General features: G+C 45.2%; 1 protein-coding gene and 1 long non-coding RNA gene across 2 annotated transcripts in view; one reads left to right on the top strand and one right to left on the bottom strand.

The window, feature by feature from the left end:
- Positions 1 to 18,617, top strand: part of LOC129704692 (collagen alpha-1(VII) chain-like) — a 103,327-nt gene that overhangs the window by 28,530 nt on the left and 56,180 nt on the right. The window contains exons 6-11 of the mRNA XM_055647987.1: positions 147 to 240; positions 351 to 512; positions 1,090 to 1,253; positions 2,975 to 3,104; positions 5,421 to 5,540; positions 15,950 to 16,105. Of these exons, the coding sequence (XP_055503962.1) occupies positions 147 to 240; positions 351 to 512; positions 1,090 to 1,253; positions 2,975 to 3,104; positions 5,421 to 5,540; positions 15,950 to 16,105 (826 nt within the window). The remainder of the gene's footprint in view (positions 1 to 146; positions 241 to 350; positions 513 to 1,089; positions 1,254 to 2,974; positions 3,105 to 5,420; positions 5,541 to 15,949; positions 16,106 to 18,617) is intronic.
- LOC129704693 (uncharacterized) lies at positions 92 to 12,838 on the bottom strand. The gene is made up of 2 exons (XR_008724758.1): positions 11,545 to 12,838; positions 92 to 505 (listed from the first exon to the last, which is right to left on the bottom strand). It is a non-coding gene; the product is annotated as an uncharacterized LOC129704693 (long non-coding RNA).

Raw genomic sequence — 18,617 nt, 5'->3', positions numbered from 1 at the left:
GAAGTAGCCTCTGTTAGTAGTATACCAAATCTGCTTAGGTGTGGGAACAAACCTTGAGATACCAAGCACTAAACCAGGCCAAACAATGGAGCATAGGTGAAAAGTATCTTTAAACATGACCTTTTTTGAAATCATTCTTCATTTAGATCACTATCCTGATAACCGATGGAAAGTCTCAAGATAACGTGAACCAACCAGCCTTGAAGTTACGGAACCAAGATGTGAAGTTGTTTGCAGTCGGTACGTCCTCTGTCCATTTGCTTGGGTGATGTTCATGCTTTGGAAATGAGGAGCAATTTTTGGCACTGGTGCTGGTGATGAGGCTAACGGTTCAATGTTCACTTCTCCAGGGATCAAGAATGCAGATAAACAGGAACTCGATGATATCACCTCAACACCTACCGAGGATTACTCGTTCTTTGTGAATGACTTCAAAATCCTACGGACTCTGACGCCGCTGATTTCCAAGAGGGTTTGCTCCACCACTGGCGGTACCCTGGAAGAACTGAGGAGTAAGAAAGACAATATGTTCTGGGCCTTTTGGATATGTTTTAGCTACTTGCAATATGACATTCTTACCAGAACATTGGCTAGGATTCTTATTGCTTACTGGCAGTTAGATAGAGATGTGCTTTATCAAATCAAGTGAAGTCATGCTAGGGTTTGTTGTCACTTGCTCAAGTACGGTAAGGTACAGCTCCAATGAAAATCTCACTTACCAAGGCATCACAGGCACATAGACAACACATAACTTACACATATATAGTAATTGAACAACTTGCATGGATGAAGGTTGGAGGCATTGGCGCAGATGGTCATCATCATTGACGTTGATCACGGTCAACATCGCCCATCATCTTTCTTTGTTAATGAAGGGGTGTCACAGCTGGTAGACCTGCTGCCTCACAATGCCAGAGACCTAGGTTCGATTCTGACCTCGAACTTGCTGTCTCTGTGGAGTTTGCAAGTTCTCCCTATGACCGCACAGGTTTACTCTGGGTGCTCTGGTTTCCTCCCACATCCTAAAGACGTGCAGGTTTGTAGGTTAATTGGCTAATATACTGATTATTTCTTTGCTATTGCTTACAGCTAGCCAAGTACCTGGTGGTCCCACAAATTTAATCTTCAGCGAAAAGGGCTTTGAGTCGATGCGGATTCGCTGGACTGCGGCAGTGGGGCCTGTGACTGGCTACAAAGTTCAGTACACTCCTCTCAATGCATTGGGCTTTCCAATCTCAGCTGAACTCCAAGAGGTGAGTGGTGTACATCAACAATATCTAAGGTATCCTAGCGGGATGCATCACAGCTTGGTTTGGCAGCAGCTTTGCCAAAGACTGCAAGGAATTGCAGAGGTACGAATGTGGTATAAGAAATCATTCTTCAGTCTCCTATACTCCAAGGAATAAAGCCCTGACCAACATCTGCAGGTTATTTTTTCCTTTTTAATTACTGTTGTGTTCATTGCCACGTTTCATTCAAGAGTGCCGATCTTGAAGAACTTCTGTCTTTGCTATGGGATTTTTATTTGTTTCTTTACTCTCAATCTCAATGCTTTCTCCTTCACAAGTTATAGGAGTTGAATTAGGCCATTCAGTCCATCGAGTCTACTCTGCCATTCAATCACTGCTGATCTCTGCCTCCTAATCCCATTTTCCTGCCTTCTCCCCATAACCCTTGACACAGGTTCTAATCAAGAATTTGTTTATCTCTGCCTTACAAATATCCACTGATGGATTCCACAGCCCTCTGTGGCAATGAGTTATCTCTGACTAAAGAAGTTCCTCCTCACCTCCTTTCGAAAAGAGCACCTGCACCAACACTCCCAAGTCTGTTTGCACCTTCGATTTCTGGCTTCTCTCCCCATTTAGAAAATAAATAAAATGCTTCCCTAGTTGTTTTTGATAAGGTCTTGACTGAAACTCACATCTCTTTCTTTAACAAACCAACTCTTAACTCCAGCTCCAACGTACCCACATGATTTCTGCCTGAAATGTCACTCTCCTTGGTTCAGTTCCACTTATGATCACGACTCTATTCAAACTATCCAGTGTTTTTCCAATCATGGCTCTTCTCACATCCCAGGATCTACATCTAACATCAGCATATACATAATCTCAACCTCTCACTGAAACTGCAACACCGAATCACTATATCTCAAAGCCGTTGTGGTCCACAGTTTCACTTTATTCTTTACTACATTTATTGCTCCAACAAAAGATCTTCTTTTACCTCCTTCAGACCTCAAAGATTGCAAACTCCTTTTGGATCATTTCCTCTCCCCTTTCACTTTACTCCCACCTCATCTCTTTCCCAGTTCCACCTTTTGCCATGTTTTCTCCATTCCCTCTGATATTCCCTGATGTTCTTCCAAGTCAGGATGGTGCGTGACTTGGAGAGGAATCTCTAAATGGTAATGTTGTCATGTACCAAAACCCATTATTCTTCTAGGTGGTGGGAACTACTAGCTTAGATCGATGAGTTAACCAGGTCCATGGAACATAGAACATACAACAATACAGCACAGGAACCGACAGTGCTTGTGCTGAACATGATACAAAGTTAAACTGACTTCATCTGCCTGGACATGATCCATCTCCATCTATTCCTTGCACTTCCATATGCATATCTGAAAGCCTCTTAAATGACACTAGCGTATCTGCCTCCATCACCAACTCTGGCAATACATTCCAGGCCACCCCACTCTCCGTGTAAACAAAATATTTGCCCACACATCTCCATTAAACATCCCCCCTCTTACCTTATAGCTATGCCCTCTAGTGGTGGACATTTCACCCTGCAAAAATGGTTCTGACCGTTTACCTATGCTTCTCATAATTTTATATACTTCTATCATATCCCGTCAACCTCCAAAGATCCAGAGAATACAATCCAAAGTTTATCCAACCTCTCCTTGTAGCTGAAACCCTCTAATCTAGGCAGCATTCTGGTAAGCCTCGTCTTTTTTTTTGAGCAGATTACCGTTGGAGCAGATGCAACCAGGGCGGTTTTGCGGGAGATGAAACCTGCAACAGAATACCTGGTGACAGTGATTGCTCAGTACGCCAACAGCATTGGAGAGTCTACCTCGGGTAATGGGAGGACAAGTGAGTATCGTGAAATGATTTAATGTAATACCTTTGTCCCCATGCTTACTCAGCTTTCTCCTCACTCCACCTCTCGGATTAGTGTACCAGAGATAATTTGATCAAATCCTGTGACTGTAGATTATGTCCCAACACCGTCTTGGGTAGCTTGAGGCTCCTGCAGTGAGTAATTCGCCTCCCAGTGCACAATAGCTTTTCCACCATCCACGAGGCACGAGTCAGGAGTGTGGTGGAGTAACCTTTTGCTGATGTGGATGAGTGCAGTATTCAAGGCTTTTGACACGAGCCCAGACAAACCAGCCTATTTAGCAACACAGGACTGCAGATGTTGGAATCCCAGCAGATTCCTTTTACCCAGAGTAGGGGAATCGAGAACCAGAGGACATAGGTTTAAGGTGAAGGGGGGAAAGATTTAGTAGTAACCCGAGGGGCAAGTTTTTTACATAAAGGGTGAGAAGTATATGGTACAATCTGCTGGAGGAGGTAATTGGGGCAGGTACTATCAAACATTTAAGAAACATTTAGACAGGTACTTGCCCACGCCAACCAACATGCCCCTTCTACACCAGTCTCATCGGTTTAGAAGGATATGGACCAATCGCGAGCAGGTGAGACTAGTACAGCAGGGGCACATTGATTGGTGTGGGCAAGTTGGGTTGAAGCGCCTGTTTCCATGCTGTATGACTCTATGACAATGACTCTTTGCTGAAAGCTGAACCCGCTGTTTATGAAGGAAATTGGGGACCAGGTGCATTTAAAGGGAGTGTGGGTCTGATGCTGAACTATCGGGATTTCCATCCAATGGGATACCGGATTGTTGGAATTTTACCAGAATATGGGAGACTATCGGATTGCCATTAAAATCCATGTGGTTCACTAAGAGGGAAGTCTTGATCACACCCAGCTGACCTTGTGTGCCATAGACACATGCAGCATTTAGTGTCAGTTGCAAAAATCAGAGTGTTTTCAGATGTGCAGTGAATAGTCCCCATCCTGTAATTGAACAACTAAATGAAAATAATGACACTCGATTTTTGCACAACCAAGAACAAAATAAGAGCAATGAGATAAATCAATAAATGTTTCCCTGAAGTGAAAGATCATTAAATTTAGTTTAAGTTTAAAGACACAGCATGGAAACAGGATTTTTGGCCCACCGAGTCCACACCAACCATCAATCACCCGTTCACACTGGTTTTATGTTACCCACTTTTGCATCCACTCTCTACACATTAGGAGCAATTTTACATAGACCGATTAACCTACAAACACCACACGTCTTTGGAATGTTGGAGGAAATGGAGCACCTGGAAGAGGGTGGTGAATCTGTGGAGTTCTTTGCCTCACAAGGCTGTAGAGGCAAAGTCAGTGGATATATTGAAGGCAGAGATGGATAGATTCTTGATTAGTACGGGTGTCAGAGGTTATGGGGAGAAGGCAGGAGAATGGGGTATGGAGGGAGAGATAGATCAGCCATGATTGAATGGCGGAGTAGACTTGATGGGCCAAATGGCCTAATTCTACTACTATTGTACATGATTTTATGAAACCTTGAGGTCACGGGGTAGAACATGCAACGCCACATGCAGGCAGCAGCCGAGGTCAGGATCGAACCTGGGTTTTTGGTGCTGTGAGGTGGCATTCCACCATAAATCTTATTGTAGATGTTGCGCAGGTTCCCCAGCTGATCTTCCAAGGCATCTGTCGCATGTAACCTGTAATCATTGCCTCAGTTTGATGTCTACACTTGGCGATACAAGCTGTGAAAGAGCCTCTGTGGTTTTGGGCCCCATATTTGAGGAGGGATGTATGGTGTTGGAGAGGGTCTGGAGGAGGTTTACGTGACTGATCCCGGAGATGATTGGGTTATGATCAACGTTTGACAGCTCTGGGCCTGTATTCACTGGAATTTAGAAGGATGAGGAGGGAACCTCATTTAAACATACTGAATAGTGAAAGGCATGCTTAGAGTGGATGTTTCCACTAGTGGGAGAGTGTAGGACCAGACGGCACAGCCTCAGAATAAAAGGATGTACCTTTAGAAAGGAGATGAGCAATTTCTTTAGTCAGACGGCGGTGAATCAGTGGAATTCATTGCCACAGTGGGCTGTCATTGGGTATGTTTAAAGTGGAGATTGACAGATACTTGATTAGTAAGGGTGTCAAGGGTTATGGAGAGAAGGCAGGAGAATAGGATTGAGAGGGAAAGATAGATCAGCCGTAATTGAATGGCAGACTAGATTTGATGGGCCAAATGTCCTAATTCTGCTCCTATGACTTATGAACTTATGATCTTTAACCATACGTCTCTTTCAGAGCCGCTGCCAGGATCATTTAACTTCCGTGTGGTCACAGCTGGGCCCTTCACACTGCGTCTGGCGTGGAAACCACCCACCTTCGCTCTGCAAGGATACCGACTGACCTTCAAGCAGAGAGGTCTGAGAAAGCTTGTTATTTTGCATATCCAGCCGCGCACAATGCATGCTTATTTTTCCTTTGGCTCCTTTGGGGAGGAAGAAGTCAGAATATATTTCATAGGGACAAATTCTCCTGCAGCTGAACATTCAGACTTACAGCAACATTTGTGTTAGAGAGAAGAAAATGTTGGAGAAATGTTCTCCTTCTTCTGCAAGTGTTTGCACTAACGTTGAGTGGAGCGTGACTTCACTCTGCCGTCAATGTGCATCCTTCATTCCTCTTGGCTGGAAGGCTAAAGGATTTCAGGGTTGAGGAGTTGTACTGTGATGTTGTACTGAGAACTTCTCTTATTACTCATTTGGACAGTGTATTGGGTACAGAGACTACTATTCTGGGGATGGAACGGGATGTTTTGGGTTAGGGCAGAGAGTGCCTTTTCTTGGGTATGGCGCAGAGTGCTTATTGAGGAGATGGGACAGAGAGTGTTTATTCTGGGGTGCAGGACAAGGAGTTATGCTGGGGAATGGACAGTGAGTGCCTATACTGGGATACACGGCATGGAGTGCTTATTCTGGGATATCGGACATGGACTGCTTTTTTTTGGGTACGGAATAATGAGTGTTTATTCCAGGATTTGAGTCAAGAATGTTTAAATTCTTGCCTGTATCCCAGGTAAGAGTTTCTTACCTGGGATACAGGGCTGGGAGTATTTTTCCTGGGATAATTCCATGGGAAGTTCCTGAGCGTGAGGAGAAGCTACCAACACCACCTGTGGACGAGGGAAAGTTGATTACACCCCAACATGACCCCATCACTGAACCCTCTCCCTCTGGTATCTGCTCTCGTTCTGCTTGGTTTACTTTATGCCACTGCTAGTTTTTTTCCTCCAGGGGGTAAATGAGACGACAGACTGATTTGTGTCGTCTTTCACTCACCGCCCATGCTACCGACAGAGCAAGTCTGTTCGCTGCTTTTAGTGCCGTAGCTTCAGGCTTTTGTTTCTGAACCATCAGAGGAAAGATAGGAAGGGTTTGTGACCGTAATGTCTCCTTTTGTGCACTGTGGAATGATGGCCTGGAGCCTCTGCTTGTCCCGAGAGGCTGGTGCTTTGTTTGGTGTGCAGGTGGAGGCTGGGTGTGTCTCACACTGACGTGAGCCAAGGGAGATGTGAGGTGAATAAAACAACAGACGATACAACATCTGCCACTTCATGCATCTGTGCCAGGTGTGCCAGTGCAGGAGAGAGGATATATTTCAAATGAGCGCCTGTACTGCCTTTTATGTTCCAAGTCTTACACAGTTGCAGAGCAACTCGAGGTGATGTTGTAATGTTCTCTTGTGAAACAAGAACCCACCGTGACAAGTCTGAGCAGCGTGAAAAGAGTCTGTGGCTCCCTACACTAAATATGCGATTTATTGATGTATGTTTGTTGGCTTCAACTTAATCAAATATCAAAAGGGGAGTTCAGTGTAGAGACAGTGCTGTATAACATCTGTGCATAAATGATTGAATTCCTACTTCAGGATGTTGTTGCTCAGTTTAAACAGAGGACACTAATATATAAATATAAAGTGGTTGTAGAAAGCCACTTGTGACAGTCTTAAAGAGACACAGCACAGAGTCTGTGCCAACCACCAAACCTCAATTTTTTTCACTGAACCTACAGCAATCCCTTTATAATCTTCCCATAGCCCCAACATTTAGCCGTCCCCTCAGACTCTGTCACTCACTGACACACCAAGGCTAATTAACGTGCCAACCTGCATGTCGCAGGGATTTGAGAGGAAACCGACCACACGGAGGAAACATATGCAGTCACAGGGAGAACACACAAACTCCACACAGGGTCAGCATTGAACTCGGGTTGCCGGAGTGGTGTGGCAACAGGTCTACCAGCTGTGCCACTGTGCCGTCCCTGTATTGATAAACGGTTATTTTAGTCTTGGGTCCCTGATGCAAACATTCCTCTTGAATAAATGCCAAGGCCACTTGGGAGAGTTCAACCTCTGGTACGACCATTTCCCATTTCTGTTTGCATGTGAAGGCTTTGGCTTGTTGCCCATCAACAGTAGGAGCGTTGAGTAGTTTAATTTAGAGATACAGTATGGAAACAGGCCGTCCGACCCATTGAGACAACGTCAACCTGCGATTCCCGCACACAAACATTATCCTGCACCCACCATGGATAATTTTACAATTTTACCAAACCAATTAGCCTATAAACCTGTACGTCTTTGTAGTGTGGGAGGAAACCGGAGCCCACCGGAGCCAACCCACGCAGATCACGGGGAGTATGTACAAAAGTCTGTACAGGCAGCAACCGTGGTCAAGATTGAACCCTGGTCTCTGGTGTTCTAAGGAAGCAACTCTACCTCTGCGCCATGTAGAGGTTGCCTCAGTGTGCCACCGAATGTGCCGGGCATACGGTGTGCAACCGTATAGAGGTTGGGACATTATGTTACGGCTGTTCAAGATTTACTTGCAGTATAGTGTTCAGTTTATGACTTGTTCACATCTGCACCTGACATTGGAGAATTATTTGGAGCTGTTCGGTTATGAATTTTGATCGTTTTTAGTTCAGCTCAAAGCTTGTTGCCTCCATCTAGTTGCAAGTTCAGATGCGATCAGCACAAGTAATCACCAGTTCTGATGGAAATATAATTCACTTTCCACTTTTTATGTGCATTTTCTCTTGAAATGTTACATAAAATTCAGACGATAAAGAGGGAGATGTTTCCTTTGTATAGTTGTCATTTAATTAACTTTGAAGAATGGTTCTAGAGATGGGAGGTGCCGAGGGAATAGAAATGTTAATGGGGCCCAGTGTACACCAGCAATAACAACAGTGAAACATAGACTGGGCGCAAGTTGCTGGATTGTTTTCTCCTCTGATCTTGAAAAATGATTGCTACCCATTCACAAGTTAGGACCATGATGGAATACTCCCTTAGACTTTAGAGATACAGCACGGAAACCCACCGACAATTTACAATTTTTTCTGAACCCTATTAACCTACAAACCTACATGTCTTTAGAGTCATAGAGACATAGAGTGATATAACGTGGAAACAACTTTGTCCCAACATTCCCACAATGATCAACATCACCCAGCTACACTAGTCCCACATGCCCGCTTTTCGCCTGTATCCCTCCAAACCTGTCCTATCCATGTACCTGTCTAACTGTTTCTTAAATGTTGAGATAGTCCCTGCCTCAACTACCTCCTCTGGCAGCTAGCTCCATACTTCCACCACTGTTTGTGTGAAAAAGGTACCCCTCAGATTCCTATTAAATCTATTTCTCTTCACCTTAAACTTATGTCCTCTTGTCCTCGATTCACCTACTCTGAGTAAGAGACTATGCATCTACCCGATCTATTCCTCATTCTTCTACCTCTGTAAGATCACCCTTCATCCTCCTGCACTTCAAGGAATAGATTCCCAGTCTAAACCTCCATATAGATCGGACCCTCTAGTCCCGGCAAAATCCTTGTAAATCTTCTCTGTACTCTTTCCAGCTTGATAACATTTTTTCTATAACATAGTGCCCAGAACTGAACAACATACTCCAAATGCGGCCTCGACAACATTTTATACAACTGCAACATGACCTCCCAACTTCTATACTCAATACTCTGACTGATGAAGCCCAGTCCCAAATGTCTTTTTGACACCCAATCTACCTGCAACTCCTCCTTCAAGGAACCATGCACCTGCACTCCTATATCCCTCTGCTCTACAGCACTCCTCGAAGCCCTACCATTCACTGTGTCGGTCCTGCCCATGTTAAACTTCCCAAAATGCAACACCTAACGTTTCTCTGTATTAAATTCCATCAACCATTCCTCAGCCCACCTGGCCAATTGATCAAGATCCTAGTGTGGGAGGAAACCAGAGCTCCTGGAGAAAATCCACGTGGTTGCAGGGATAATGAAGCATGCAATAAAAAGCTCTTTGCCACAACTCAGTACACATGACAATAAACTAAATGAAACCAAAAAAAACAAAAACAAAAACACAGTACAGCCAGCATCCGGGGTCAGGATCAAATCCGGGTCTCTGGCGCTGTAAGGCAGCAACTGTGTCACCCTCTGGGTTGTCAAACAGTGATATTAATTTGCTTCCTGCTGTTCAGATGCTTTCCCTGAGCTCGGCAGATGAATCAATTCAGGGTTAAGAGTATTGTGTTGTTGGAAGCCAATCATAGACTTGAGGTGAAGGTTATTGTGGTTCACAGAAACCTGCAATTTAGTGGGACAGATTTCCAAATTAAGAAAGGAAACATACTGTAAACATTAATGTAAGTTTGCCTGCAATTAAAGCTTTATTGTGGATGAGCAGTTGTGAAACCTAAGGGGGTAGAAATGTTTCTTTGATCGTGAAAGTTGTGCATATCATTATTGTATTCCCTTCTGTCACTTGATTCCATCAAATTTTCAAGCTAGAAGATAATTTTGGCTTCGATGGAACCAAATTTTGGAATTGGGTAAAATGAGCATCCATTAATATATATGCCTGTTCAGTGTGAAGGATTAAGGAACGTGTTAAAGGATATAACCTTATGCGCCGGCAACTCGGGTTCGACCTTGACTGCAGGTGCAGTTTGTACAAAGTTTGCATGTTCTCCCTGTGACTGTGTGGGTTTAATTCAGTGATTACATTTTTTTAAATTCTGGCACATCATGTAAAAGCTAGTCTCATGGATAGTAATCATGTAACTACCAGACTGTCATCAAAACCTAAAAAGAAAAATCAATATTAGCAATTAGTTTTGCAGACAAAGCAACTTAACTGCCCACTGCTATGCCATTTCACCCGACATAGAAGTTCCCATTTTCCACACATTGCCTACTTCCACCATAATCTTTACTGGCGAGAATAACTTGTTTTCTCCCTTTCTCTGTTCCAATGAAAGGTCTTGTTAAAGTAAATGTTAACTGCTTCTCCTAACTGCTGCTCTTTCCACAGAATCTGTCTGACCTGCTGAGGGTTTCCAGCATGTTACGTTCTCCTGTGTTGTCAAAGCCCTCGTGTTTCGCTAATGCTCCTCTAGAAAATAAATCTGCTGTCCTTCCCCTGTCTGGCCTGCATGCCACTCTAGACACACTATTTTGGTTGGCACATAACCACAGTGGGGCAATGATGTACAATAAGGGCTGGTGTCCACGGTGATGTTCCCATCTTTTGAGCAAATCAAAGAAAGTGCTCCTGCTCTGATGTTCTTGTGTAGCCCTCAGGCAGTTGCTTTTCAATTAGATTTTATTTCAAAGGGAACAATAGGTGTGTTGATAAAAGCAAAGATTTGGATCCTCTGTTTAAAATTTGAGAAGGTAAAGCTCGTGCAAGACATTGAATCTTTGCTCATGGAGGATGGCTGAATATTTGCCGACAAGCTTGCTGAGTTTAGTCTGGGAGAATTTAATGAAGTTTTAAGGTAGAGGTTAGGTCGGTAAGGTAAATAAAAGGCTGGGCAAAGCTCTCAAAATTTAGAAACAAGGAACTGCAGATGGTGGTACACAAAAAAGCTGGAGAAACTCAGCGGGTGCAGCAGCATCTATGGAGCGAAGGAAATAGACAACGTTTCGGGCCGAAACATTGCCTATTTCCTTCGCTCCATAGATGCTGCTGCACCCGCTGAGTTTCTCCAGCTTTTTTGTGTACCTTTGATTTTCCAGCATCTGTAGTTTCTTCTTAAACAAACTGCAGATGGTAGTTTACTAAACAAAAGATCAGTTCACAGTGCAGCATAGGCATGTTGGCAGATTAATGGGGCAAAGTCCTCTTTTGCAGAAAAGCCACTCAGGAGGAACATGGCTTTAATTTGCATCCGATCTGCGCTTTATCTGATCCGCCCAGCAACATTCAACGATGGCATTGTGTGCAAAATTAAGGAAGTGTTAATTTCCGAGCACTTGTTCATTACATCGACTGTGGTAACTCAAGGCTGGGTTTGCAGGCATTGTTTCAGCATCAACAGCTGTCATTTATAAAGCACAGAACATTCATCTCCCTAGGCACTTACCGGCAACGTTGGCCAACAACCCTCAATTCCAAAGAAGACTTAGGGTTTAAGAAGCATCTTGCAGTAGAAGAGAAAGAGAGAGAGAGAGAGAGAGAGAGAGAGAGAGGAGACTACAGAGCTTAGAGCCCAGGCAGCTGAAGGCATGGTTGCCAGTGGTGGAGTGATTGGAAACAGGAAACAAAGGCCGGATATGGTGTAATGCAGAGACCTCAAAGGACGACATGGCTGGAAAAGATCATGGAGGACAGAGACCATGGAGAGTCAGAAAACATGGAAAATAAATATTAGGATGCAATTTTGCTGCACTGGGAGCCAGTGTGACTAGGGCTTAGAGTAGGGGAAAAAGGTTAAGGGAGTATTGAAATTATCAGATTTAAAGGCAACAGAAGCATAACCTAAAGTAGACCCACAAGAGTGCAGATGGTCACCCTGCTATAGGAAAGATGCCCTTAAGCTGGAAAGGTTTACCAAGATGGTGCCAGGTCTCAAAGGCCTGAACTATGAGGAGAGATTGGGAAGGCTTTATTCATAGAACATAAAACCTACAAGAATACACCATGGGAACTGGTCCTTCGGCCCACAATGTCTGTGCCAAACATGATGCCAAGGCCATCACTTATCTATCTGCACATAATCCATATCCCTCCACTCCCTGCATATCTACGTGCCTATCCAAAAGTCTCTCAAACACCACTATTGTAACTGCCTCCACAACCACCCCAGGCACTCATCACCCTCTGTAAAAAAAACACAATCTCTGCAAATCTCCTTTAAAGTTTGCCCTCTCACCGTAACGCGATGCCCTCGTATATTTGATATTTCCAGTCTGGGAAACAAGCTCTAACGGTCTACCCTATCTATGCCTTTCATAATTTTATATACTTCTTTCAGGTCTCCCCTCAACCTCTGGTGTTATAGAGAATACAATCCATGCCTGTCCAACCTCTCCGTGTAGCTAATAACACCTCCTAACCAGGCATCATTCTGGCAACCCCCGATGCACCCTCTCCAAAGCCGTAATGGGGCAAATGGATCAGGAACAGATGAGGCTGATAGTTGATCTTATAGAGGTGTATAAAATCATTAGAGGAATACGTAGGGTGAGAGCACAAAGTTTTTTTTCCTGAGTAGGGGAATAAAGAACAAGGGGGCATAGGTTTAAGTTGAGAGGGCAAAGGTAGAAACCTGAGGGATAACGTTTTCACACAGTGGGGAAAAGGAATGAGCTGGCAGAGGAAGTAGGTGCCTGAACAATTAGGAAGTTAATGAACTGGGGCCAGGGTCCCGAGAAGAGGAAATTTCCAGGGGGAGACTCGGTGGGGGGTGGGGGCTCTGGTGTTCGGTGGGAAGATGTGTAACTGTGCTGAGATTAATGCATAAACAGAGACCTGTGAGGTTGGGATGGTGTACTTTGGTGCTGTCAATGTGTGAGGGTCATTCTTTTCAATGGGGCACATGGTGAGCCTGAGGAGAGGTAATTCATCCGTGTGAAAGGAATGTTTTGTTTTAAATTCCTAAACTTCTTCGGCAGCTAGTTCCTCCTCCACTAAGTTCACGGATCGTCGAAATCACCAGAAGCAACGAAGTTGACACGTCAATTAGGCATACCATTTTTTTTAGTCATCCTTTACTTAATCCTGCCTTTCTTGTAAAAGTCTGTGTATTTTGGAATCAAACCTGGTCCCAGGATTGCGACAGGTTTGGTCACGAAGTTAAGTCTGAACTTCTAAATACCTTTTCCCATTAGACTTTTTGCTCCCCTTATTATCCAGACAAGACATGCCATCTCCTGTTGTGCCGAACTATAGAATTCTTTGTCTACCACCCATTCTCCAGGCTTGCTAGGATCCTCCTCTTACTCGCCGAGTTCAACAGTGCCCTCCCATTTGGCCCATCGCCAACTTCACTCAAACAGAAAGGAAGTTGCTCTGCACAACATAGTGCACAACCAAGACTGCAGCATTCATTGTAAACCTTGTTGCGAGAGCCCATTCAATGGGGCCTGTTTGTAGGGGGATGATTTAATGGGATGCGTAGAAGCAGGAGGTGGCTTTCCAGGTCATGACAGACCTCGTACAGCAACGCAGCTGGTAGTGCTGCTGCTTTGCTGCTCCAGGGCCCTAGGTTCAGACCTGACCTGTGGAGGCTGCACTTTCTCCGTGACCATATGGGTTTTCTTCAGGTGCTCTGGTTTCCTCCTACATGCCAAAGACCCAGTGGGTTGACGGGTTCATTACCCCAAGTGTGTAGGAAGACTGTGGGTGGGGTGGTAGGAATGTGGGGAGACGAAAATAGGATTAGTATAAATGAATGCTTAATGGTCAGCATGTACCCGCTGGGCCGAAGGACATGTTCTGTGCTGTGTGACGATAGGTCCGGGGTAAAGAAATGCGGTACGAACTCCATACAGATAGCACTTGCAGTCAGGATTGAACTTGGGTCTCTGGCACTGTAAGGCAGCAACTCTACCGTTGTACTACTCTGCCCCCCACTGTCCTCCACAGATTAAAACAGGGTCTGCTCCTAAGAACCGTTCATAATCCATACAGTTTGCAAATCAGAAATGAGGTTGTTCGGCAGATATTTAAATATAACATAGGCCAACCAACGGAAATGCGTTGTTAAATCCGGGCGTATACCTATAGCATTTGGATGTGGCCGAGAACTGCTTTCCCAAACAACAGAAGATGTCTGTAGTAGTCAGCGAGTCCATCTCGCCGGTCTCCCAACCACTCTTTCTTATATCTGGGCTTAGGGCATTAATAACCTGGAGAAGCCCAGCAATTAAGCTTTAACTCCTGTTACCTGTTTTGGCTCCATGTGCATTGACAACTTGAACAAAATCTTTCAATCCTGATATAGTTTAGAGATACAGTATTGAACTGAATCCATGCCGATCATTAATCACCCATTCACACTAGTTCTATGTCTTACACGGGCCAGTTAATCTACAGTACAAACCCACACGTCTTTGGGACGTGGGAGGAAACCAGAGCACCCAGAGGAAGCCCATGTGGTCACAGGGAGAACGTCCAAACTCCACACAGTCAGCCAGAGATCAGTCACAAACCTGGGTCTCTGGCACTGTGAGGCTGCAGCTCTCCCAGTTGCCAACCTAAAAATCTTTAACCATTCAACTAACTCCCAGACTCAACTGTTTTTTGTGAGGATGGAATTCCAGATTTCCGTTAGCCTCTGTGCATGGTGCTTGTTTCCCCACTCCTGACCGGCCTTGCTTGGGTTAAAGCCCGTACTTACCAGGCCTTTGATTTGACTGGTTTATTGATTCAGCTTGCGAGTGATTTAGTCTGAGGGCTTTCATGGGATGGAGTACCTAGGTCACTGTCTCAGGATGAGGGCTTGCCTGAGATGAGGCTTCTGAAGCATTAGAAAGCATTGATTCAAAGGGCTGTGGATGATTAGTCATCATGTTTGAGACTATGGTGTTCAGAGCAGTGACACAGCTCGTAGAGCTGCTGCCTCACAGCGTCAGGGACTAATGTTCGATCCTGACCTTAGGTGCTGCCTGTGTGGAGTTTGCTTATTATCCCTGTGACAATGTAGTTTTCCTCCAGGTGCTCCATTTTCCTCCCACACTCCAAAGACATTCAGGTTTGCAGGTTAATAGGCTTCAGTAAAATTGCAGACTGTCCCTAATATGTAGTAGAGTGCTAGTGGGCCGGTTTCCGCGCTGTATCTCTAAAGCCTAATGTTTAAACATGTGGGGGTGTACAAGTGTAGGTTATTTGGCCTCTGTAAAATGGTGGCCAAAATATGTAGGAAAGTGTGATAACATAGAACAAGTGTGAACGGATGAACAATGGTCAGCATGGACTCAGTGAGTGAAGGAAGGGCTTGTATCCATGCTGCATCTTTAAACTAAACTAAACTTAAAAGAACCATACATTTTTGAGTTTAGTTTATAGATACAGTGCTGAAACAGGCCCTTCGACCCACTGAGTCCGGGCCGACCAGCGATCCCTGTACAGTAGCGCTATCCTACACACTAGGAATAGTTTACAATTTTACCAAAGCCATTTAACCTATAAACCTATACATCGTTGGAGTGTGGGAGGAAACCGGAGCACCCGGAGAAAACCCCACGGTCACAGGAAGAACGTACAAACTCCGTACAGACAGCACCCATGGTCAGGATCGAATCCGGGTCTCTGGCACCATAAGGCAGCAACTCTACCACTGCGCCACCATGCCGCCCTGTGTATTAAGAGATTATGGGGAATCTAAGATTAGATTGAAAAGTGGACAATCTCGCTTCACATTGTTCCCTGCGGAGCGGTAGTGATTATATTGTTGTCTTTATGAAGAAAGCAGATGTAAAATTGCATTAACTCAACCCAATTTGAAATGTGATTTTCCTTGTCGATTTCTCCACTGTTGCTCTCAGGAGATTCAGATAGCCGGCTGGCAGAGAAGATCCTGAATTCGAACACAGCCTCCTTCACCCTGGAGAACCTGGTGCCAGACACCGAGTACATCGTCACCCTTCAGCCCATGCACACAGGCAACACAACGCTGCCGTTTTCAATCTCTGGAAAGACATGTAAGTACCTCTGAGCTTCTGAGAGATGGCCAGCATGACCTGGACAGAAGACACAGAGTGCTGGAGTAACTCAGTGGGTCAGGCAGCATCTCAGGAGAACATGAATAGGTGACGTTTAACGACAATAATTCTCTTATTATCACATGTTCCAAGGCACAATTAAATTTTTTTTTGCTCACAGATCAGAAAGATTATTGCAATACAGAAGTACAATCCCCAATTAAGCATTGAATGTATAGAAACAGCTGATAAGTCCATATGCAAGAGTAGACAGGTTTAGTTTTAGTTTAATTTATAGATAGAATGAGGAAACGGGCCCTTAAGCCCACCAAGTCTGCACCGACCAGCGATCCCATACACCAGCACTATCCTAACCACGAGGGACAATTTACAATTTTTACCAAAGCCAAGTAACCTACAAGCCTGTACTTCTGTGTGTGCCTCCATAGCCAACTTGGGGCCACGCAAGGTATGCCTCTCAGGTCTCCTTGCAGGCCCCTTTGTCCAGCGTTCACCACCGTCGCTGACTCACACCACCCTTTGGCTCCTGGTCTACGGGGACGACCAGAAGACAAGCCGCAGACAAGTTTCTCACTCCAGGCAGCAAGTGAACCATGCCTGCTGCCTGCTAGGATATGGCAGCAGCTTGCGGCCTTTCAGGAGCATTTGCTGCATGAGCCCCTTCTGGAGTTGAAAACCTTCTTGGGAGCCTTTCTGGGGAGCCTTTAGCAAGCAAGCTGGTGGAGAAGGAACTCGAACTCTGTGAAGGGATATCAATGGGACTTTGCTTTCCTTTAAGTGATTCAAAATGCCTGTGCTCTCATTCTTTTAAATTGCTTCTTTTCATCCTTTTTTTTTCATTGAGCCACACAGTACAGGAGATGGGCATTTGGCCCATCCTGTTTGCGTCGGAACTTGAGTGTGTTTAGTGGTGTGAAGAAGGGACCCGAATTGAAATGTCACTTGTCCATTCCCTCCACAGCTGCCGCCTGACCCACTGTTCATTCTGTGTTTTGTGTTTTGTTGAAGATTCCAGCATCTGCAGTTCCTTGTGCTTCCAGTAAACCTTTGAATTAGTCTTTTCACATAACTTATCCAAATTATCTTTTAAGTATTACTACTGAATAACCTTCCATCAATCATTTTTCACACTGCGTTTCAGATCACATTAAGTACAAGAATACTTCTCAAGGTTGAGGTTTTTTTTGGCAATTATCTAAATTCTGTGTCTCCCACGACCCTCCCTCATTCTCCCAATACACACAGAGACATACAGAGAAACACATACACTCAGACACACACAAACACACAGATACCCTCATACAGGCACAGACACAACCAACAACTGTATTCCTTTAGTTCCATCAAAGCCTGGACATTCCGAGAACAGTTAAGGGCCGGTCCCACCAGCATGCGACTGACTGCATGCGGCAAGCACGAACTAAAGGGCCGGTCCCACCAGCATGCGACTCCATGCAGCAAGCACGAACTAAAGGGCCGGTCCCACCAGCATGCGCCTGCATGTGGCAAGCGCAATTTAACGTGGTCGCTTGAGCCGTACGGCCTGGCGGGGCTGGTCCCACTTCGATTGCCGGAGCCATATGGGGTTGTGCGGAACTGGTCCCGACATCGCGCGGGGCTCCGATAAACTGACCGGGTTCAAAGATTCCGCGCTGCATCGGCCTGCCGGCCCGCAGCCGCCTCGATGCCGTACGCACCGCCTCGACGGTCATACGCCCGTCGGACTTCGCTCGAAATTCACGTCACTCACTCGACCTCCGTGTGTACGCCATCGAGGCGGCTGCGGGCTTTAGGTCGCGCTTGCCGCATGGAGTCGCATGCTCGTGGGATAGGCCCTTAAGGATCCAATATTGAATCCCGTAATTTCAGACAACAAATATTTCCTGTTTGTATCAGAATTGGCCAGATCTTATCTATTCACCTGTAACATAATCAAAGGTAAGCACAAAATGCTGGAGTAATTCAGCGGGACAGGCAGCATCTCTGGAGAAAAGGAATGGGAGACATTTTGGGTCGAGACCCTTCTTCAGACTGATGTCAGGGGAGTGGGCGGAATAGAGATAGAATGTAGTCGGAGACAATAGGACTGGTGGGAGAACTGGGAAGAGGGAAGGGATGGAGAGAGGGAAAGCAATGGTTTTTTGAAGTTAGAGAAGTCAATATTCATGCTGCTGGGGTGTAAGCAAAATATGGGGTGCTGTTCCTCCAATTTACGCTGGGCCTAACTCCGACAATGGAGGAGACCCAGGATGGAAAGATCAGATTGGGAATGGGAAGGGGAGTTAAAGTGCTGAGCTCAGTGCAGTGGAGATCAGCTAGGTTAAGGCGGACTGAGCGGAGGTGTTCAGCGAAACGATCACCGAGCCTTCGCTTGATCTCGCCGATGTACAGGAGTTGACACCTGGAACTGCGGATACACTAGATGAGGTTGGAGGAGGTGCAAGTGAACTTCTGCCTCACCTAGAAAGACTGCCAGGGTCCTTGGATTGAA

The sequence above is a fragment of the Leucoraja erinacea genome, chromosome 16 (assembly GCF_028641065.1).
Source record: "Leucoraja erinacea ecotype New England chromosome 16, Leri_hhj_1, whole genome shotgun sequence".
In the NCBI taxonomy this organism is placed as follows: domain Eukaryota; kingdom Metazoa; phylum Chordata; class Chondrichthyes; order Rajiformes; family Rajidae; genus Leucoraja; species Leucoraja erinaceus.
Note: the sequence above shows the minus strand (reverse complement) of the source record. Positions and strands in the feature narration are given on the sequence as shown.